This window comes from Pelodiscus sinensis, chromosome 9, assembly GCF_052426305.1.
Source record: "Pelodiscus sinensis isolate ZL-2025 chromosome 9, ASM5242630v1, whole genome shotgun sequence".
NCBI lineage: Eukaryota > Metazoa > Chordata > Testudines > Trionychidae > Pelodiscus > Pelodiscus sinensis.
This window is the reverse complement of record NC_143060.1, coordinates 48,774,259-48,794,958: the sequence shown is the minus strand read 5'-3', so window position 1 is coordinate 48,794,958 and position 20,700 is coordinate 48,774,259. Positions and strand designations below refer to the sequence as shown.

Here is a 20,700-nt window from a genome sequence, read left to right as displayed (position 1 = left end):
GCATGTCCAGATGGTACAGGAGGGTCCTGGGGGAGTAGGGTGCCATGATCATGTCAAACCAGCATTGACGAAGCCACGCCAGCTCAATCAGGATCATGTGAGCTGTGTCTCATTTGATCTGATGCAAGACCCGACTGATTCCCTGGGCAATTTATTCCAGTGTTTGACTACCCTGACAGCTAGGAACTTTTTCCTAATGTCCAACCTAAACCTCCCTTGCTGTAGTTTAAGCCCATTGCTTCTTGTCCTATCCTCAGAGGCCAAGATGAACAAGTTTTTTCTCTCCTCCTTATGACACCCTTTTAGATACCTGAAAACTGCTATCATGTCCCCCCTCAATCTTCTCTTTTCTAAACTAAACAAACCCAATTCTTTCATCCTTCCTTCATAGGACACGTTCTCTAGACCTTTAATCATTCTTGTTGCTCTTCTCTGGACCCTCTCCAATTTCTCAACATCTTTCTTGAAATGCAGTGCCCAGAACTGGACACAGTACTCCATCCGAGGGCTAACCAGCGCAGAGTAGAGTGGAAGAATGACTTCATGTCTTGCTCACAACACATCATAACTAATGCAAAAGTCCCAGAGATTAAGCACTTCCTGGCATAGAGCAAAGGAGCCTTCCCCCCCGCCCATCAGTTGATGTAAAACATGGAGGCCGCATTATCTGTGAGGCCCTTCCACCACCTTGCACAATAACTGAGACAGGAAGATTGCACAGACCAACCAAACTCCTTTGAGCTCTTTGACATTTATGTGGATCTTTGGATCCTCTGGAGTCCACATCCCTTGGATCCAGAAATTAACTAGATGGGTTCTCCCACCCAAGATCCAACACATCTAACCTGTTAAGTAGTTGAGGCTTGCTCCTATGGACTTTGTTATTGGGGGTGGGTGTGACAAGCATGGACTTCTCCAGGTTGAAAAGAGTTCCCAAACTCTGGAAAGTGCTTCTGATGTGGTGAACATGCGACTATTTGCTCTTTGGAGCAGTCTCTTAGTAGCCAATCGATGAGGTAAGAATATACCTCTACCCTCCTCCTCTTGTGTAGAAATGCAGCCAGCACCACTATGCACTTTGTGAACACACGAGAGACTGGGAAGATGCCAAGGAAAAGCACTGAAAACTGATAGTGCACTTGAAGTGAGTCCTATGACTGATAGGAGGCGACCCCGAGGTGAATTCTCTTGCCACCACCTCCTCTGAGGATGACACGGAGAAAGATACCAGAGTGAGAGGATCTCCCTGACCATCAGTTGGGCCTGTCTCATGCATGTCCCCTGAACGATTGCCCAGAAAAGTCTGTATTCGGGGAGAATCGGTGACTGAGCAGGTGGTTGGGGATTTTTGTGAGCAAGTCACCTGCACTAGACAGCTTGGAAAATGAGGCGGGGGGGGGGGGGCAGTGAAGGAGGGAGCCCCCTGGTAACCTGGGGCGGTGTGGGCCAGACACATCTGACCTAGAGGGCATGGAGGGTGCTCCCTGGGACTGATGGTATACCAAGGAGTCCAGAACGGCCACTGTAATGGTGGTGACCACTGTGGTTGCCATGACATATGGCAGTCCACTCTGTGTCTGGAGACTTATCTGGTTCCTCTGGAATGAACAGACTCCCTTTTGGATAGAGACAATGCTGAAAGCAAATACTATGGAGGAGCTGAGGAGCCCTGCACCGGAGGTTGTTACCAAACCAAAGAGGAACGAGATTGATGTTGGGTGAGTGATGTATAGATCTAAGTCCACTACGTGACCTCAGCTTCTAAGGGGTGCTGGTGCCGGTGAGCAGTGCTGTGATTCTGAGCCCAAGCAGTGCCAGCATCACATCTGCAGAGGGGATGTCACTGCCTCGATGTCGGTGGGCGGTCAGGGTCCAGTCCGAGGCAAGAGTTCTTTTCTGGCACCACATCATGATAAGGTTTCTGGCGAGGGGTCAAGAAGAGACAGGTGTCCTGAGCCAGCGCTGAGTGCACTTGGTGTGAACCCTGTGTTGGAGACCAGTGCTGGGCCTTTGGTGAAGTAGACTGGTGCAGAATATGATGTCAGTCTGGAGATGGCAAGTGTGGACCATGATCATGGGCTTGCCTTGCAAAGTGGGGTGCCTTGGTAGTGCCAGAGATCTCAATGCCTCTGACCACAGCTGCAATACCACAAGTTTGATGAGGTTACTGGCCTTTTAAAAGTTATTGGGCATCAAAAGCTTGACCAGATCCACCACGTCACAGTTGGGGGTAGAGACCTGCCCAGCACCAGACTCAACAGCGCCTGAGCTACCACAGTCAGTGGAGATGCTTCCCTCCGCCTCAAGGTTCTGCAACCTGAAGCAGGTTTAGCAAGCCTAAGATGGGAGCACCTGTCACTCTTCTTGGCCGGGGAGTTGGAATGGTGCCACGGCAGGGTCTCTCGCTGCAGTGCTGGGGCTCTTTGGAACAGTCCTTAGCCTGCACCATATCACATACCCACACCGGAGTGCTATGCAACAAAGAACTTGGGCCTAGCCGTTCTGGTGCCATCAACAACTGTCACAAGCAAGAGTCCCTTTCTTTCTTCATAAGCTGCTTGAATGACTTGCAGATTTTACAGCGATTGGCCTGATGGGCTTCCCCCAGATAATGGAGACAGGCTGTGGAGATCACTGCTGGTCATAGGGTTACAGCAGGAACTGCAAGCCTTGAAGCCCTGGGATTGTGGCATAGCACAACACCCGAAGCAGGTGGTAATATCTACCTATCACCTTAACTACACCAAGAACAATGCAAAAGAACGATTAATGAATTAAAGTTCGCGTATGGCGCCCTTATGGAGCAAGCAGGCAATGTGCCAACATTGCCATGGACAGTAAGGAAGAACTGAGGGAGGGACAAATCAGCAGAGTCATATATGCAGTGCCATATACTGGCACCACTCCAGAGGGCTCCCTTGTTTTGCAGACTGTTAGGGAGAAAAAATTCCAACGTCCATACACACAATGCACACACACCTGAATTGGAAATCTGTGAACAAAGCACTTAAATAAAAACCACAAATTACAGTTGGTCCAGTGCCGGTGCAAGGCAAGAGTCCCTTCCTGGCACCACAGCATGGTAAAGGGTTCAGGAGAGAACCCTCGTGACCCAGTGCCAAGTATTTATATACTCTGACTTATAAGAGTTCTGAATTAAAAGCAACAATAAGGCCTTCTCCTACTGATTCAAAGTATGTCCCACATCAGAACAGAGAAAATATCTTCTGTATTAGCACAATCAGGAATGAGGCAGTAGAGGACTTCTTCCATTCCTATTAAAAGCAGCATCCCGTGACACTTGCTTATACAGAGAATATATTTCTAAAAAAAGATGTTTCAGGTTCAGTACTATTTAGCACAGAGGTGGGCAAACTGCAGCCTGCAAGCTACATCCAGACCAACAGACCCTTCTGTCAGGCCCCTAAATAAGGAAGCTGGATAGCCCCCGACTCCTCTCCTTTTGTCCCCATTTCCCTGCAACCTCAGCCCCAATGCTCCAGGCACCATGGTCAGGAGTCAGGAAGTGTGGGATGTGGCTTGGATAGGAGGCAGAGTCCCGAAGAGGTAGTGAGGCAGAGAGTTAATAGGGGGCGGGGAGCTGGGTCACACAAGGATGCTTGGAGAAGCACAACTTCCCCTATCCTTCCCCGCCTGGTCTTCTATTCAGTTTCTGAACCCCGATGTGACCCTCAGGCCAACAAGTTTGCCTACCGCTGATTTACCAGCTGGAAAAGAAAAAAAAAAAAATAGCACCATGTGATCAGTGATGTAGGAACCACTATTTTAAACCCTTTAGTGCACTAATGGAAAACATTACAAACAATAGCAAATACCAGCTGTGTCCCCCTTTGGCACTTTCAAAAAGGAACTAGTCTCGAGTTCTGGGTAGTTTGGCTGCAGTTTCTGAGGGCAGAGAAAACACTGATTCCACCAGCAAAAACTTTGACATTGGAATGTACCTTTTCCTTTAACTTTTAAGTAAAAAAAGATGCTCCTTTAAAAAGGCTTCATTGCTAGGTAAATACAGATAACTTAGTTGTACCTGGATGACTGTAGCTGATTCATTTTTAGTTTCCTCCAGTTTTTCCTTTTTTAATTTCAAAGTTTTCCTCACAGCTAAATGTCTTCTCCAGTGTTTCTGAATTAAAATTGCTGCATTAACTTTCTTCTGGGTGCGCCGGCGAAACAGGAAATTTATTACAACTGATTGAATAATCCGAGCAGCTTTGTCTCTTTCCTGTAAGGAGTGATTTCCATGGAAAGTTTAGTAAAACAAAAAGAGGAAAACCAAACAAAAAGCCTTTCTGGAAGAAAAATGATATCAATATCATGGGAGTGTCAATTGTAAAATGTACTAGAATACACATTTGCCTGAATCTTAGTTTGAGTAAAAATATTTATTTCTCCCTAAAACAAAAATTTTCAAATAAGCTTCATGCGCTTTTCAGCATCAAAACGGGATCCCACTAATTAGTAAATACTAACATAAATACTAATTAGTAAAACTACGTTGATGATTGTTATTGGGGAAACTCATCCTCTGACAAATCTCTAGAAATAACTATCTGCCCTCTTGATTCACAGTCTTCAGGTTTTCTAGCTCTCACTATCAACAGTAGTTCTAGGTTTTTAATTTCAATATTAAGGGCCTTGTAGAAGTTACCTAACTTGAGAAGTAACGATGGTTCTCTGAGATGCATGTCCCTATAGGTACACCATTGAACATGTGTTTATATCCCCACTCTGCTGCTCAGAGAACTCCGGTAGCTGTGCCTGTTAGGAGACATACTGTCTCTGCTGTTGGTGCACCACAGAACTAGTCAGAACACATGAGATAATTCCTCTTAGTTCCTTCTCTACCAGAGTCATTAACAAGACTTTTGTAGTTGAGGAAGCTGAGATGTAGAATACTCTAAGGACACACATCACAAAAAAACATTGTAACGGCACAAGGTGAGTAACTTCAAGGAGCATCCCTATAGATGCACTCCACTGTGGGTGATTCTGAATCAGTTACAGATGAATGACATCTCTATGGAACTTAAGCTGGCATAAGAAAGCGTCACCAGTGAGCAGATAGTGTTTTTCGAAAGTGTGGACTTTAACCCATGTTGCCATTCTATGGATCTCTGAGATAGGGACATTGTGGAAAAAGGCGATGGATGAGATCAAGTGCCTGGACTGCATATGAATAGGGCCTGGAAGAGTCATATTGTGAATTTAGTAACATGGTCTGATGGTCAAGACCCACAGAGAACCTTTGGGATGATATTGTTAGGCCCTTAGCTCATTCTGCAATGGGGAGGAAAAACCATGCGAACTTCCTGTAAGCCTTCATCCTAGCCAGGTAGATAGTCAGGCCTGTTCTGACATCTAAGGTATGTAGTATGGCCTCTCTGTTGTCTGGGTGTGTCTCAAAAAAAATTTTGAAATGGAAGTCAATTGATTCACGTGAACTGAAGCTACCTTAAGGATGCATTTTGGATGCAGCTTGAGTGTAACCTCATCCAGAAAAAAATACAGTTAACAGGAAATGGCCATTAGAACTGCTCTCTCCAAGTGTTCTGGCTGAAGTAACTGCTAATCAGGAAGACCATTTTCAATTATAGGTACGTCAGTGAACAGGTGGCCTTGGGTTCAACTGAAGGCTTAGTCATCTCTTTCAGTACCAGATTTAGGTCTCAAATGGGGTTAAGAAGTCAAGGTTGAGGTAAGAGGTTTATTATGCCCTTGAGAAACCTTTCAGCAGTTGGGTGTGACAGCACTGACTACCCCTCTACTAGATGGTGAAATGTTGTTTTAGCTCTTAGATCAGGGTTTCCCAACATATGGGTCGCCCTTACAATTCAAAAGGGTCACCAAATGTCTCCCCAGGTGGCTCTGCCCCTTCTTCTCCCCGTTTTTGAATTGACTTGAGTCACCAATCATTCCTGAATTGTCCAAATGGGTCTCCATCTGGAAAAGGTTGGGAACCACTGTTCTAGATAGACCAAAGAGATCATAATCCTGACTTTGTGAAGGTCAACGCATAATCCAGATGTAGAATAATTATGGATATTAGGGAGATCTATCAGGGACATGCACCAAATCTGAAACCGTGGTCATTTCTGGAGGGAATACAATGGAGAAGGACTTTCTACTGTGTAATAGAGTTTCTTGTACTTACTTTGAACAAGACCTTTCTAGATGCCAAGCAGGAGCCATGCCTGGAGGCAGAGAATCCTCAAATTAGGATGTACAGTATGTCCCAGAGATGGGAGGGAGATTCGCAGGCATATTGCAAACTGTGACACAAGGGTACTGGGTATGTCTTGGCCAACTAGGAACAAGTGGAACAAAGCGGGCTCCATCCCTTTTTACTTTTCAGTAGGACCTTCAACAGTAGGGGAAATGGAGGGAAGCATAGAGAAGTTCCTTGTCCCATGAGAGGAGGAGAGCATCATCCTGGGAGTGCTATCCCATCCCTGCTCTCAAGCAATACCATGCACATTTCCCATTTGATAAGTGGTCAAAAGGTCTGTGGACAGCGTTGCCCATCATCTGACTAAGTTGTAATACACTATTGGGTGTATTTCCCATCCATGGTCATGTTGGAATTTGCAACTCAAACTGTCCACTGTCAAGTTGTGTGCGCGCAGGATTTAAGCCACAGACAGTGTACTATTGTGGGAGATGCTATGTGCAGAGGCGAAGAACTTATGGAATTGGTGCAAGGGCAACCTGGTTCTTCCCCTGTTGATTGATGAGGCTATGTTGCCTGTTAGACTGTTTGTGTGTGATCATGTGATCAGTGGGAGGAATGGAAGCCGGCATTGCTGACAGCTCTCAGATAGTATGTCTCCATTAATGACAAACTGCATTGTGTAAGAAGGCCACCCTATGGAGTGGTAAGGAATAACAGTCATGTTTGTGACAAGGGGATCCTTTGCGCGCGTGCGCGCACACACACACACACACACACACACACACACACACACACACACACACACACAAATAATAATAATATTGCCTGGGTCCTTCCACCAGTCTAAGGAGTTTTTGATCCTGGGGGGGCCCGATGGGGCAGTAACAGGGTTTCTCCAACTTGCCCTTGTTCACCCTGTAAACTGAACTGAACCACATTTGGAGACATCCCTTTGTGATGCCTATCACTACTATGCCCACTGCCACTTGCTCCAACAGTTGGAGGCAAAGTATGTCAGGTATTGGTGGGCTTCTTTGAATGTTTCTATGATCATGACTAAGGATAAGAGGTAACACACTGAGGTCAAGGTTGACTTCTGGGTGTTGATCTGTAGCTCTGTTCAGTAAACAAATGTATCATAGTGGAGAGATCAGGTTCTGAGGAGACAATCACCCAAGTAAATGGATAAATCATTATCCCCAGAAACCATAAATGAGTGGCTACCACACAAAAAACCTTGGAAAACACTCTTGGGGCCAATGATAGCCTGAAAGGGAGCAATCAGTATTGGCAGCATTCGTGTCCCAGAGTCAATTAAGATATGAAAAATAGGAGTCTTGGAAGTTGAGGCCTGAAATCCAGTCTCACTGTTCCAGTTCTGGAATGACTGTTGATAAGGTGACCGTTTTGAATTTTTGAGCCTTGACAAATTGGCTGAGAGTGCTGAGGTCTAATATAGGTCTCCATCTTCCCTTCCTTGTGGGTTTTAAGAAATAACGAGCGTAAAACCCCTTGCCTGGTAGATACTAGTTCATGGCTCTTAACTGGAGGAGGCGATCTCCCTCATCATACTAAACACTCATGGGAAGGATGCCTCCTGAAGGACAATGAAAAATGTTGTGTAGGGGATAGAGATAAAGTGAATGGAACACCCAGTTTGGATTTCTAGGACCCATCAAGTGGATGTTATGCTTTTTTGGGCAATGCATAACACTGCCAACCAGTGACTAAATTGGTGTGGAACAATAGTCAGCTGTCAGTTGGGGGGCATTGTCCATGGTTCGATCTACCTGCCAAAAGCTACATTTAAACAGAGGCCTGGGGAGAAGATTGTAGGCCAGATGGTTTCTGTTTGAGAAATTTACCTTTTTTTCCCTCTTTGTGGCTTGTGGCACTGAGGCTGGTACTGAAACATGAGTGGTCTATGGCAGGATTGGGGAGTAAATCATCTGTTTGGCCCAGCGTATAGCTAACCAAGAGGCATGCTGTTGGTGTATCATGCTAGAGGCGGTACAGGAGAGACAGCCTAACAGACACAGCTGTCCAAGTTCTTTGGGTACCATGGGGAAGCAAGGTTGTTTACAGTGGAGCAACCATAGGGACACTACTCAAAGAAAAATGTTATGCTACACATGCAGTAACAACGCATTGTGAAATCCTGCACCTTTGACTTTACCCAGCTTATAGAGTCTCTCTCCCTCTCCCTCAAAATGCTTTTGTGAAGTTGTGTGTTAAATCCTATATATTGCACAGTGGCATTAGACCTAATTCAAGTGTGGTATTTTTATATTCATTTTGCTTCTTTACAATTTAAAATAAGAAGTGTGGCATTCTTCATGAAGAAAAATAAACCTGCCTCAGCCCTGACTTGGGGAAAAAGACTGAAAATATAACCTGCAGAGCACTAGTCTTTATATTGACTACTTCTCATTCTAAAGAGAATGAAAAGATCCATTTTGCTTTAGTAACGTATCAAGTCCTCAAAAAGTAATTACAAATACCACTCTCTGAAAACTATTTGGTATACCCCCACCATGCCACAAAGAGCGATCACTACTACTGAACAAAAGCATGAGGTCCTTAATAAAATACCTGATGGTGTTTTAGCTTTGCTTTCAGTCTGTATTTCCTCCAAATTGACTGAATTAGCCGAGCAGCTCGAGTCTCTTTTCGAAGATCTAGAAGCCGTGAACACAGAAACGACACATAGGTAATAACAACCTAAAGAAACACACACAAAAAAAACACCACTGAATTGGAATTGTCCAGGAAATTATGGCAGTTTATATGTAATATAAAAAAAACCTCTTTCACCTTCTCATCAGGAATTGTATTTGACATATCTGAATGATGAATCATAGCTGGTATTCCACCAAGGTCAGAAACAGCAGTGTTAATCACCTGGAAATTTCTCTTTTCATTTTCCAGAAGTTCCTTATAGAGGACTGAGGTAGTTATAGCTTTACAACAGAAGGAAAAATATAATCATGTTTTTTAAATCAGGTGAAGATTATTTTTAACTTAATGTTACATTAAAGAATGACTCACTTTGGTCAAATGTTCCATCCAATATATTCAGAGATGTATCAGATTCAGAAGAAGAATTTAGTGCTACTGTACCAGCTTTTGTACATTCTACTGTTTGAGTGGTACGTTGGGATACAGCTTCCAAAGGCACATAACATGGATGATAGTGGTGAATCAAATAGCACAATACTCTGCCATCTGAGAAAGATACTGTGAAGTTTTCCACCTGGTTAAAAAAAAAATAGAACTCTTGAAGTTTTTCACACTCACGAATTAGTATAATTTATCAAAAATGTAATCATATCTGGACAGGAATGTGGCTACACATGTCTTAATCTATACAAAGGGAAATTAAATATATGCAACACAAAGTATCTGAAAGTAATGTTTATTTGCGGAGTCTATGCTATGGTTCTCCATTTCTGAAATTCTAAAATATAAAGGGATGTCTACCAAAGTAAAATAGTTCAAGTTACCAAACAGACTAGAATTCTATGAAGGACCCTAGAAAGGACCTTCTATAACATAGTAAGTTACTGATGCTTATCCCATGTCAGAAACATGCTAAATATTTTCAGAATAAGATCCCACCTGTAGCCCATAAATCTTGAACAAACTAACTGCCTGAAAGCAAGAATACACAGAGAAGCAATATTAGGAAAGCAAAATACATAGAATAGAAAAGGGATTGTGCAAAATGTTATGGAGTTGCTTGGGTGGTATCAGTACCCAGCATTCTTTTATAAATTAAAATCGCTAAAGAATGATTGTGGAAGGGAGTGGGACCAAAGGGCATTTAAAAGGAGGCTGACTGTGTGACACACAGTATCAGGGATGACATTCCACATCTATCAGTATTAAAAAAAATAGTTTGAGGGATAGCTGTAGGCATGGCTGCACTTGAGACAGAAACAGAAGATACACAAGGTGAAATTTATGAAGTTCAGAGATTAGGGAGTTAGAAATGGCAATGCCTGGGAAATGAATTTGAAGCCTCCAAAACTTAAATAATTTAGATTTTGCTTTCCTTAAGTGTCCAGGTGTAATGTGTGAAATGCAGAAATGGCAGTCAGATGAACCCTTATGGAGGAGAGTGCCAGCGCTTGTTGCTTTAGCTGAAGGTGGTAATCTAAGACTAAGTACAGATATGAAGGTCACCTGGGGCTAAAGACCAATGTGATGACACCAGGGAGAACTGTTTCCATTTTGCTAAGTACATAGCCCTGCTGTCTTAGTAATGCCATCATGATTGGCATTGCAGTCATTGGCACCATTGATGAAGGTGCCCCCAATAACAGGGCCGACCATAGTGCTACCATCTGTGAGGCATTCAGTTCCTGCACCTCACTAACTTGGTCTTCAAATGACACTGATGAAAGAAATACCTCACCCAAAAGTTAAAATGCAGGCAATAAAGAAGTGAATGAATCAAACACTTCACTCCACCTCATTTTCTTGTGAGAATTCTTAGCTCCAAATAAAAAGGTAGATATCTAACTTCTAAAGATGCTGCTGCTGTCATGGAGTAGGCATCTCAAAATCACTCAATTCTGCAAGGCATAATTGCTCTGGAAGGCTCCCACCTTCAGGGCTGGAGCAAAACTATTTAATCAGTACAGGGACATCTAAACTACTTCCCTTTATCGAAAGAGGATGCAAATTAGACATATCAAAATTGAAATGAAACCGGGATTTAAATTTCCCACACGTCATTTGCATAATGGCAGCTGCATTTTTTTCTTCCGAAATGGGGCTTTTCAAAAGAAAAATGGCCATTTAGACGGGGATCTATTGAAAATAAAACTCTTTTTCAAAAGAACCTGTACTCATCATTTTTTTTGAGTACAGGCTCTTTTGAAGAAGGGTTTTATTTTTGATAAAGGGATGTAGTTTAGAGACAACCTACATGTTTACCAATGATGTGAATAAAGTCACTCCCTTGAACTGGTGGAAATTATAAACCAGGCACTTTGAAATAGTTCCTTCAGTTGCTAAGCCAACTTTTCACCGGAAAAGCTTCCTTTGCAGGCACAGAGAAGATTTTCATCATTTGGCATTATTCACTCAAAGCTAAGAAATCAACTAGGAGTTGAAAAAGCAGGAAAACTGTTTCAGTCTATGAATCAAAATTATAGTTGGAATGCGGAAGAGGAGAGCTAGCTGCAGAAGTTTTAAGAAATGGTACATTTTGTATTGTGAGGACTTGTCTGTTAACGTTAATATAATTTGAATTTTTTTTAAAAAAAAAAAGTTAAGGACACCATCAGCCAGCAACTCAGGAGAGAGCTATAATTGCAAACGTGAAACATTTAAGCAACACTAGAAGATTTCTTAGACTCATACGGCTGCAAGAGACCAGCCTCCTTCCCAAAGCAGGACCAATCCCAACTAAATCAACCCAGCCAGGGCTTTGGCAAGCCGAGACTTAAAAACCTCGAGGAATGGAGATTCCACCACCTCCCTAGGTAACCCATTCCAGTGCTTCACTACACTCCTAGTGAAATAGTTTTTCCTAATATCCAACCAAAACCTCCCACACTAACTTGAAATGATTGCTCCTTGTTCTGCCATCTGGAAATACTGAGAACAGCCTCTCTCCATCCTCTTTGGAACCTCCCTTCAGGAAGTTGAAGGATGCTATCAAATCTCTCCTCATTTTTCTCTTCTGCAGACTAAATAAGCCCAAATCCCTCAGCCTCGCCTCATAGGTCATGTGCTTCAGCCCCCTAATCATTTTGGTTGCCCACCACTGGACCCTCTCCAATGCGCCCACATTCTTTCTGTAGTGGGGGGCCCAGAACTGGATACAATACTCCATTAAGATTTACCCAGCATTGCTCAAGACCTTAACTCAATTTTTGTTTCTTGAAAAATAAAAATTTTAATGATTTAAACAAAGCATTGTGTTGGGCTGGGGTTGTGGCATTCAGTGTGCAAGCCGCACCAGGTAGAGAGGACTACCCCAGCCCTCTCTCAATGCAGCTGCTTGTGGCAAGGTGAGAAGCGGCTCTCCATGGCCTCTGCAGCTCCAGCAGGCACAACCAGGGGAGGAGTGAATGTCCCCCAGCTGGGGCAGATCCAGGTTCATCTCCCCCCTGTGCTCTGCAGCCAGAGCAAGGAATGCAGCAAAGTGTGCACTTTCCTCTGGTTCCCTCAAGAACAGCCAGCAATGTCCCCGTATGATTCAGGGGGGAGGGAAAAGGGGGAGAGGAGTTTCAGCTACCTACCCTCACTAATGGGCACTTGGGGGATAGGAGGCTCAAGACTGGAACAGTCCCTGATATGGGCAGAAGGAGACCAACCAGCCCCTTTCTCCTACCCGGTGATTCGGTCTCATTTCTGTATGGTTTCATCAGAAGCAATCCCATTGCAGGCACATCTCATTTCCCTAGCACAACCAAATCCTTAAGTTGCTTTAAGTTATGATAAGAGGAAGCTTGGTCAACCTAGCTCTTACTGGTTAGAAGGAGTTCTTGAACGAACAGACAAACTCTCTCAAATTTACAGTATATTTTATTAAGCTAAATCTAAAATTTAAGTGCTATTGTGTTTGTGTGATTTAGTTCTTATCATTCATTCCTAATATACTGCTGCTGCGTCTGTAGTTTGACATGGATAATGAATATAATGTACTATTTCCTAAATAGATTTGTTTAATTTTTTAGATAAAAATTAAGTTAAGTATTATATTGAGTTGTAAGTGAACATGTTTTAGTGATCAGATTTGCACCATTGTTTCAACGAATATGTGAAGTAGTATCAGTCAGTAACTTGTTTTAAATCAATTATTTTTTCTTGTTGATTTAAATTGCCATAAAATACATCAAGCCACCTTGGCATTAATATATACTTGACAGAACAGTTAGATTTGAAAGATTTATAGAATTATAAACATTTTCCATTACAAAAAAATGTATTTGCAGATATACAAATCCTGGAAATGCATGCACACAAGAAAGGACTGCTTACCTTAGTATTGTAAAACCCACAAACAGCATTGACCCAATCCATCAGCAGCTTAACATTTTCACTGTAATGATGTTCCGATGACCAAGTACTGCTGTTTTTTCTCACTTTACTTTGATTAGAGCAGGATGCTAGAGCAGCCATTTGTGTCTTAATATTGAGTGTATTCTTTAAATAAGAAATTTCTTCTTCCAACTGCTCCACATTAAGGGAAACCTCCACCTGATAAAGGAAAGAAAATGTTAAGACATTAAAAAAAAAAAAACACCACCACACTTTACAGTGATCTTATAAACTTGATGTGGTTAAACAGAGAGGGGATGATGTGGGGAGAGCAGAGTAGATTTTTTTAAAATAAAAACCTTTAATTTAAAAAAAACACACTTCAAAAAAATCATACTAAATTTCTCTGGTTTAAAAATAACAGTTGCAATTAAAATCACAAAAATGCTAAACTCACACTTACAGTCTCATAAACATGAATTAATAGCTCTAGTCTGACCAGCCTAACTACCAACTCTTGGAAGCTTCAGGGGGTAGCCGAGTTACTCGATAAAGTGCTACCAGACCATTTGTTGTTTTTTTAAGTTTACCAACTCTTGGTTCTTGAAAGTTCTGCGCTTTTAGTTTTTGTCTCTCAGCAGACTAAAGTCACTCACGCAAAGAAAGATGCAGGCTGGATAGGACTATTGTATTCTGTGCTTATATGGTGATGGACATGGACCAACCAAGGCAGAGATGTTAATTAAGATATTGTCTTAAAACAGAGACACAATATGTAAGAAAGGATGGAGGCAGAGCAGAAAGGAATAGTGGAGTGGACTGGAAAGAAAAGGGGAAGTCATTATTCAGTACTTGCACAAATTCCCACACACATTTGCCAAAGAAAAACCTATCATGGCTTATGTGCCCCTATTTAAAAGTATTTTGAAGAAATTTGTTCCTGAACAAAAAAGGAAAACATGTCAAGTACAGGAAGGAGAGGTGTAGCCTAATTGCGAGAATCAAACATCACTAGGAAAACTGCTTTTTGGAAGAAAATGATGTGGAGGAAGATGTCTGAAGAACAATGTGGACCATTGCTTAATAACTTTAAAAAAATTAACTTTGTAATGCATCAGTCTTCAAGACTCTCTTCTTTCAGTATAAGAGTCTAAGGCTATGTCTAGACTGCAAACCTCTTTCGAAAGAGCCTCTTTCGAAAGAGAGCGTCTAGACTGCACGCTGAACTTTCGAAAAAGCGGCTTGCTTTTTCAAAAGAAAGCATCCAGTGAGTCTGGATGCTCTCTTTCGAAGAAGCCCTATTTACATTGAAGAACGCCTTCTTTCGAAAGAGGAACTTTCAAAAGAAGGCGTTCTTCCTCGTGAAATGAGGTTTACCGCCATCGAAAGAAAAGCCGCGTTCTTTCGATTTAATTTCGAAAGAACGTGGCTTGAGTCTGGACGCAGGGGAAGTTTTTTCGGAAAAAGGCTACTTTTCCCGAAAAAAACCCTGAGTCTGGACACAGCCTAATTTAACAAGTAAATTCCCAAGCTGTTTGCTATGTTGGATGCTGTTACTAAAAAAAACAAAAACAAAAAAAGTTTAACTTAGCTAAGTCTTAAAATCTACACCCCCAAATGTATAGTATAGAAAGCTAAAGTAAGAGAAATCTAGAGTTGCCAGTTGCCATTCAGGTTCATTTGAGTGAGAAGAACGACTATTCAAAAGAATTTTTGAATTGTGTTTCAGGATTCCATTTAAGCATAAGAAAATAAGACTGTCTATCCACAACAACTGTAGAGTCATCCTTTGGCACTTTTAGCAGCAGTGCTGCAACTAAACATATTACAGACAACAAAGTATCAGTATCAAGCAAAAGATTTCAATCACCCACAAAAACCACCATCATGGATGGATTTGTAGTAATTGACCAGCAAATACAAGAAAGATACCATAAATGAAAAGATTCCTTGATTCATTTACTCCATAAATCCTCCTTTCCTCTTTTATAATAACAAAAACTTTATAAGGACTCAATCTTGTCAACTACCAAGTAGAAAAGACATTGGTGGAAGATTGCTAAATAGTGTATGAAAAGGAAATGGAAAAATGTGCAAGAAACACAAAAAGGAAATTTGACAGTTTAAGCTTTGATGGGTGGAGCAATATAAACAATGATCCAGTTATTTGAGCCTGTGTGACAATAGAAGATGGGTTGCATCTCTTACAGAAGCCGACAGACACATTGGGACATGCCCATACAACAATATTTAAAAGTGGCAATGGAAGCTGCAATAAACTGTGAACAAAAATTCAATTGTGACGTGCACAGCTTTGTCAGACAATACTGTAAATGTGGCAAAAATGAATTGATACTTAGAAGAAACAGAAGAATGTTCCTTAATATATGGCAGTGGTGCACATTTAATACATCTTTTAGCCAAAAGACTTAAGTATGTCTTATGCAGAAATAAAAGAAAATATGGAAGTATTTTGAGACTTCAACAACTACCATTATGCTTTCGTTTCGCTGAAGAGAGCGGGAAGATCCAAACTTATTCTCCCTCAAGAAGTTTCATGGGATTCTGTGGTTGATTGTTTTATGAAATAGGCCAGTTCTTACGAAATTGTTCAAAACATTCTGAAGAAAACCATGATAAAATAAGCTTCAATGGAACTGCTGCTGCGCTGCTAATCATGTTAAAATTTAGAAGACGCTATGAGCTGCAATGCCAAAAGAAATACTTCACCAGAAAGTTAAACTGCGGGCAATAAAGAAGCAAATGGATCAACCTCTAATTGTACAGCCTTTCAAATATTCTGGATCCCAGATATAAAGGTAGGTGCCTAACTTCTGAAAATGATACTGCCACAACAGCACAGTCATCTCAAAACCATTCCTCATTTATGCCAGACATAAGTTTCAGAAGTGGAGAGAAATAATGTAATAAGTACATGTTTACTGATGATGTTGTGAAAGTCATTCCCCTGAACTGGTCGAAATCATTAGCCAGGCACCTTGAAACAGTGTTCCTTCGGTCGTTAAGCCAGATTTTCACAGAAGTGACTTCCTCTGCAGGAACACAGAGAATATTTTCCTTGTTTGGTTTTAGTCACTTAAAGCTAAGAAACTTGACTGGGAGTTGAAAAGGCAGGAAAAAAAAGAAAGTTACCTGTTCAGGTAACTGGTGTTCTTTGATGTGTATTATGTCCATTCCAATCAGATGTATGCACATGACGTTCACGAGCACTGGACATTCCCGGGCCCACCACGTAGCTCCTGTAGGGTCAGTTGTGGAGACCCCTAGAGCAGCACCACTATATTATTGCATATATAGTGCTGCTGATCCTACCCCTCCCTTGATTCCTTCATCCCGGCTATACCAAAAGTGGGAAAGAAGGGTGGGTATTGTAATGGATGTGAACACCACATCTCAAATGTCCGTCCCCCCCCCAAAAAAAAAATCAAGGCACCTTTAAATCTTCCTTTAAAATTGCTCATCTGCTCGCAAAGAAGAAAAAATCCTTTCAAGATGGCAAATTGTTGAAGGAAGCATTTTTGACTGGTGCTGATTGCCTGTTTCAAGGATTTTCTAACAAGCATGAGATTTTGTCGGCAATACAAGACTTGCAGTTATCAGACAACACAGTTATGAGGAAGATACATGTAATTTCAAGCAACATGCAAACTCAGCTAAAGGATGATTTGGAAATGTGACTGGTTTTCACTGCAGTTCAATGAGTTGATAGATATATCGGCTACAGCGCAGTTGGCAGTTATGGTAAGGATGGTATTTAGTGACTTCACCGTAAAAGAAGAGTTACTAAAAGTATTGCCTATGAAAGGTGAACAAAGGGTGAGGACATCTATAATTTATTCAAATCATATGCAACATCAATTAGTATGCCACTACACAAGCTGTCTGCAATCACCACTGATGGGGCACCAGCAATGATGGGCAGCACCAATGGATTCACGGCACTCTGCAAGAAGGATGAATCCTTCCCGAAATGTATGTCTTATCATTGCATTAACCACCAAAAAGCTTTGTGTCAAAGTTCTTTCTTTTCAACATGTCATGAATGTCGTTATTAAAATAATTAACTCAATTCGAGCGAAACCTTTGCAACACTGACTTTAAGGCCCTGTTGGAAGATATTGATGATAAACAATCTGATCTTATCTTGCACGCAGAAGTACGATGGCTGAGCAAAGGTAAAGTTCTTGCTCGTTTTTAAGCCTACTTGAATAGATCAAAGAATTTCTGAAGTCCACAAATCAGAACTTCGAGCAACTAGAAGACTCCAGCTGGTTCGTGGATTTGGCTTTTCTTGCTGACATAACTGACAAATTGAACATTTTAAATCTTGAGTTGCAGGGAAAAGACAAACATGTGGCTCAAATGATAAGTTCTGTAAAATCATTCAAAGCAAAACTGATCTTGTGGATGTCACATATGAAGACAAAGTCTCTCGTACATTTCCCAAGCATAAAGAAAATGGTATGTGACAGTGATTTTAACCCATCACCATTTGTTATCCATATTCAAACAATTTGAAAAGAGATTTCAACAGTTCACCATCATTGAGCCTGTAGTTGCCTTTCTTGTGAATCCTTTTACTTCCCAAATAGAGGTAACAGAAATGGCTACATCAATTGCGAGTCTCATTCAAGTAAGAACAGAAGAAGTGGAACTGGAGATTTTGGACCTTCAAAATGATATTGTTCTAAAATCCTGTTCCATGTGGGCACAGGTAAGCAAGAATATGGATACAACCCATCCAACCCTTTTCTAAAGAGGGTTTCCATACGATGACCAAAAAGGGAACGTTACGAGCACCATGAGTGAAAAGAGGATAATGCCGCTAGATGAACCCTGACAGAGGAGTGTGCTAAGCCTGGTGTTCATAAATGCAACAGTTAATCCAATACCACTGGGGTGGGTGCACTCCTGGGGAAGAGATTCTATTCTGCACACCAGCTAAAAAACCTCTTCCACTTGGCCTAACGGATTGAATCATGCCATGAGATGGAGCGAGTGCAGGTCCAGGCATCTGAGACATCCCTGTTGTTGAGTTAGGATGTCTAGGTACAGGGGAAGGGCTATCAGCACCTCCGTTGCCAGGTTAAGAGTGGAGAACCAATGTTGGCACAACCACATCTGTGCCAGTAGAATTAGGTACACCTTGTCCCTGCAGGTTCTGAGTAAGATACAATGTAGCAGGAGATCTGGGGGAAATGCATACAGTAGAGTTCATCCCCCAAAGGAGCGCAAATGTCTTCACCATACACCCCCTCTCTCCCATGAAGTGCAAATGTGTCTGCTGTTGGAACCCTGACAACGATTCTGAAAGGAACAGAAGTCCCTGCACTTCTTGTTCTCTTACCTGGCAAACAGGTCTAGAAAAGGAGTCTCCCACCTGCAGAAGATTGAATGTATCACATCTATTCTGACTAACTATTTATGGACCATGAAGGTCCTGCTGAGAGAGAATGCCAATGTGCTCTGCAACCCTGGAAGATACTGGGCCTCCAGGTAGATCTTGTGCTTTACACAATAGTGCCAAAGATTTGGGGCTTCGAGGCAAAGATGGGAAGACCTTGTCGTCCCCCCCCCCCGCCCCAAGCCCTTGCTTGTTTTATATAAACAGGGGATCAGCGATCCTTCCAAACAAAAGAGCCAAATTACATCAAAATTCAGAACAAGTGGTCAACGAAGAGTCATATAAGAACTCCCATTTGCATGGCTGCGAGCCATGCACTCCCTCTGAATCCAATCAAAGTGCTACTAACGGTTCAATTGGCACATCCTACAAATTCTAGGTGCACAAACGCAGTTAGCAAGATTACCCTATTCCTGGAGACCACTTTGGTTACAACAATTTTGCGGACCACTGAGATGGAGGGCCATTCACACATCCCATTAGCCTAGGTTGCCCATTGCTGCTCCAGACTAAGTCCAAAAATGTTTATTTCTTCAGCTTTTCCCTATTTGACCCCAAAGACAGAGAACATTAGGTGGAAGAGCCATAATTCTGGGATTCACTTCCTATGATTGCCCACCAAAGGGAACATTCTTTAAGGGTTTGGAAGTGGTGTTAAATATACCCATCTATTTAAGCTATTTTTAGTAGCTCTAAAAACTCCTCAGTGGGTGCCTAGAAGTCAGTTTGTGGCCAAAGTATCTGACCACTTCGCTGCTTAACCTGATGTACTTAGGCCAGATATTCTAACAAAGAAACAAGTGTACAGAGCCAAATTAAAAGGTGTCCTGAATAGTATTTCCATTTAGAGTCATCAATGTACTTAGTAGTTGTAAAGCACTTTACCATACAAGACCACAATGATGTTTAACCATGAGAATCTACAAAAGTTCATTCCCATGGGTCACCAGCCAGGTCAGAATTTATCCAGACTAAGATTTCCAAGGTACTCCCCTTCATTAAAAGCCATGCATTATCTTCTCTCATTTGTAACTGTTCTTAAAAATCTTCACAACTACACACAACTTTATGCTATACCTGAAAAGCAAAGACAATTTTCCACAGCAGTGCTAAAGTTCGCTCTCTGTGCCTGTCCACGATATCCTTAGACTCGATTGAAGCACCTAAAAATCAAAATACAGAAACTTACTACAACATGTATTCCCGTTCTTCAAATGCACAGTTATTCTAATGTTACTTTTCTGTTCTTACCACGTTCATCTTTCAACTGAATTCCACGCTCTTTAAGAACATGAAGGGCAATATCAACATTATGCATCTTCTGAAGTCGACTTATTGCAGGAACTCTTAGCTTCTTTGAGAGACTCCAGTTTTTTGTGAGAAGTTCCACTGTTCTCCTAACAATGAAAGGAATTTCATATTAAGTGTTTTAGATCAGCTTACAGAAGGATTAAAAAAATAGAGAGAGAGTAATTCTGTATCAACTTACACAAGACGAATGCCACACTGCAAGTCTACAGCTAGATTGGTAACAGCAAAGTCAAATTCATCTAGAGGTGTCTGAACATGACTAACAGATAATCCCAGGAAGCCAAGATGACGGGAAAGGTCACCTTCACCACTCAGGAAGTCTCGTGAAAATGCCAGTAGAACATCTTTACTACTCTAAGGAAAAAATAAAGTACAAAAACTAAGAACAAGTGAACAATTTTGATCCCTTCTCCCCAAATGCCTTTAGCTTTGTTACTTGACGTTTAGTACTATGCAGAAAATACAAAAGACACTTAAATACTTAATATCACTTCATGGCATTTAAGACATTTCCACAATGTTTGAATGCTGATAGATATATAGAGAACGGCTTTCCTAATGACTGCTTTCAAAACTTCTCCAGTGGACAACAAATATTATCAAATTGCTATGCATTAATCAGTCATACCAGCTCATGAGTTCAAACAATTTATTTGATTTATTCGTGCATGACACTGTTGCCAGGGAAAAGACATTTAAAGCTATTATGTTCAAAATGGAGCCTCTTTAGATTCCATCTTGTTTCCCTTCTTCTCCCTGTGTTACCCTTTTCCCGCCAAAA

General features: G+C 41.6%; 1 protein-coding gene across 1 annotated transcript in view; it reads right to left on the bottom strand.

Moving 5' to 3' along the window:
* Window positions 1-20,700, bottom strand: part of ASPM (assembly factor for spindle microtubules) — a 61,779-nt gene that overhangs the window by 18,192 nt on the left and 22,887 nt on the right. Inside the window, exons 10-17 of the mRNA XM_006130667.4 lie at window positions 20,098-20,273; window positions 19,860-20,005; window positions 19,686-19,771; window positions 13,184-13,402; window positions 9,236-9,440; window positions 9,002-9,147; window positions 8,780-8,908; window positions 4,046-4,240 (exon numbers count right to left, since the gene is read on the bottom strand). Of these exons, the coding sequence (XP_006130729.4) occupies window positions 4,046-4,240; window positions 8,780-8,908; window positions 9,002-9,147; window positions 9,236-9,440; window positions 13,184-13,402; window positions 19,686-19,771; window positions 19,860-20,005; window positions 20,098-20,273 (1,302 nt within the window). The remainder of the gene's footprint in view (window positions 1-4,045; window positions 4,241-8,779; window positions 8,909-9,001; window positions 9,148-9,235; window positions 9,441-13,183; window positions 13,403-19,685; window positions 19,772-19,859; window positions 20,006-20,097; window positions 20,274-20,700) is intronic.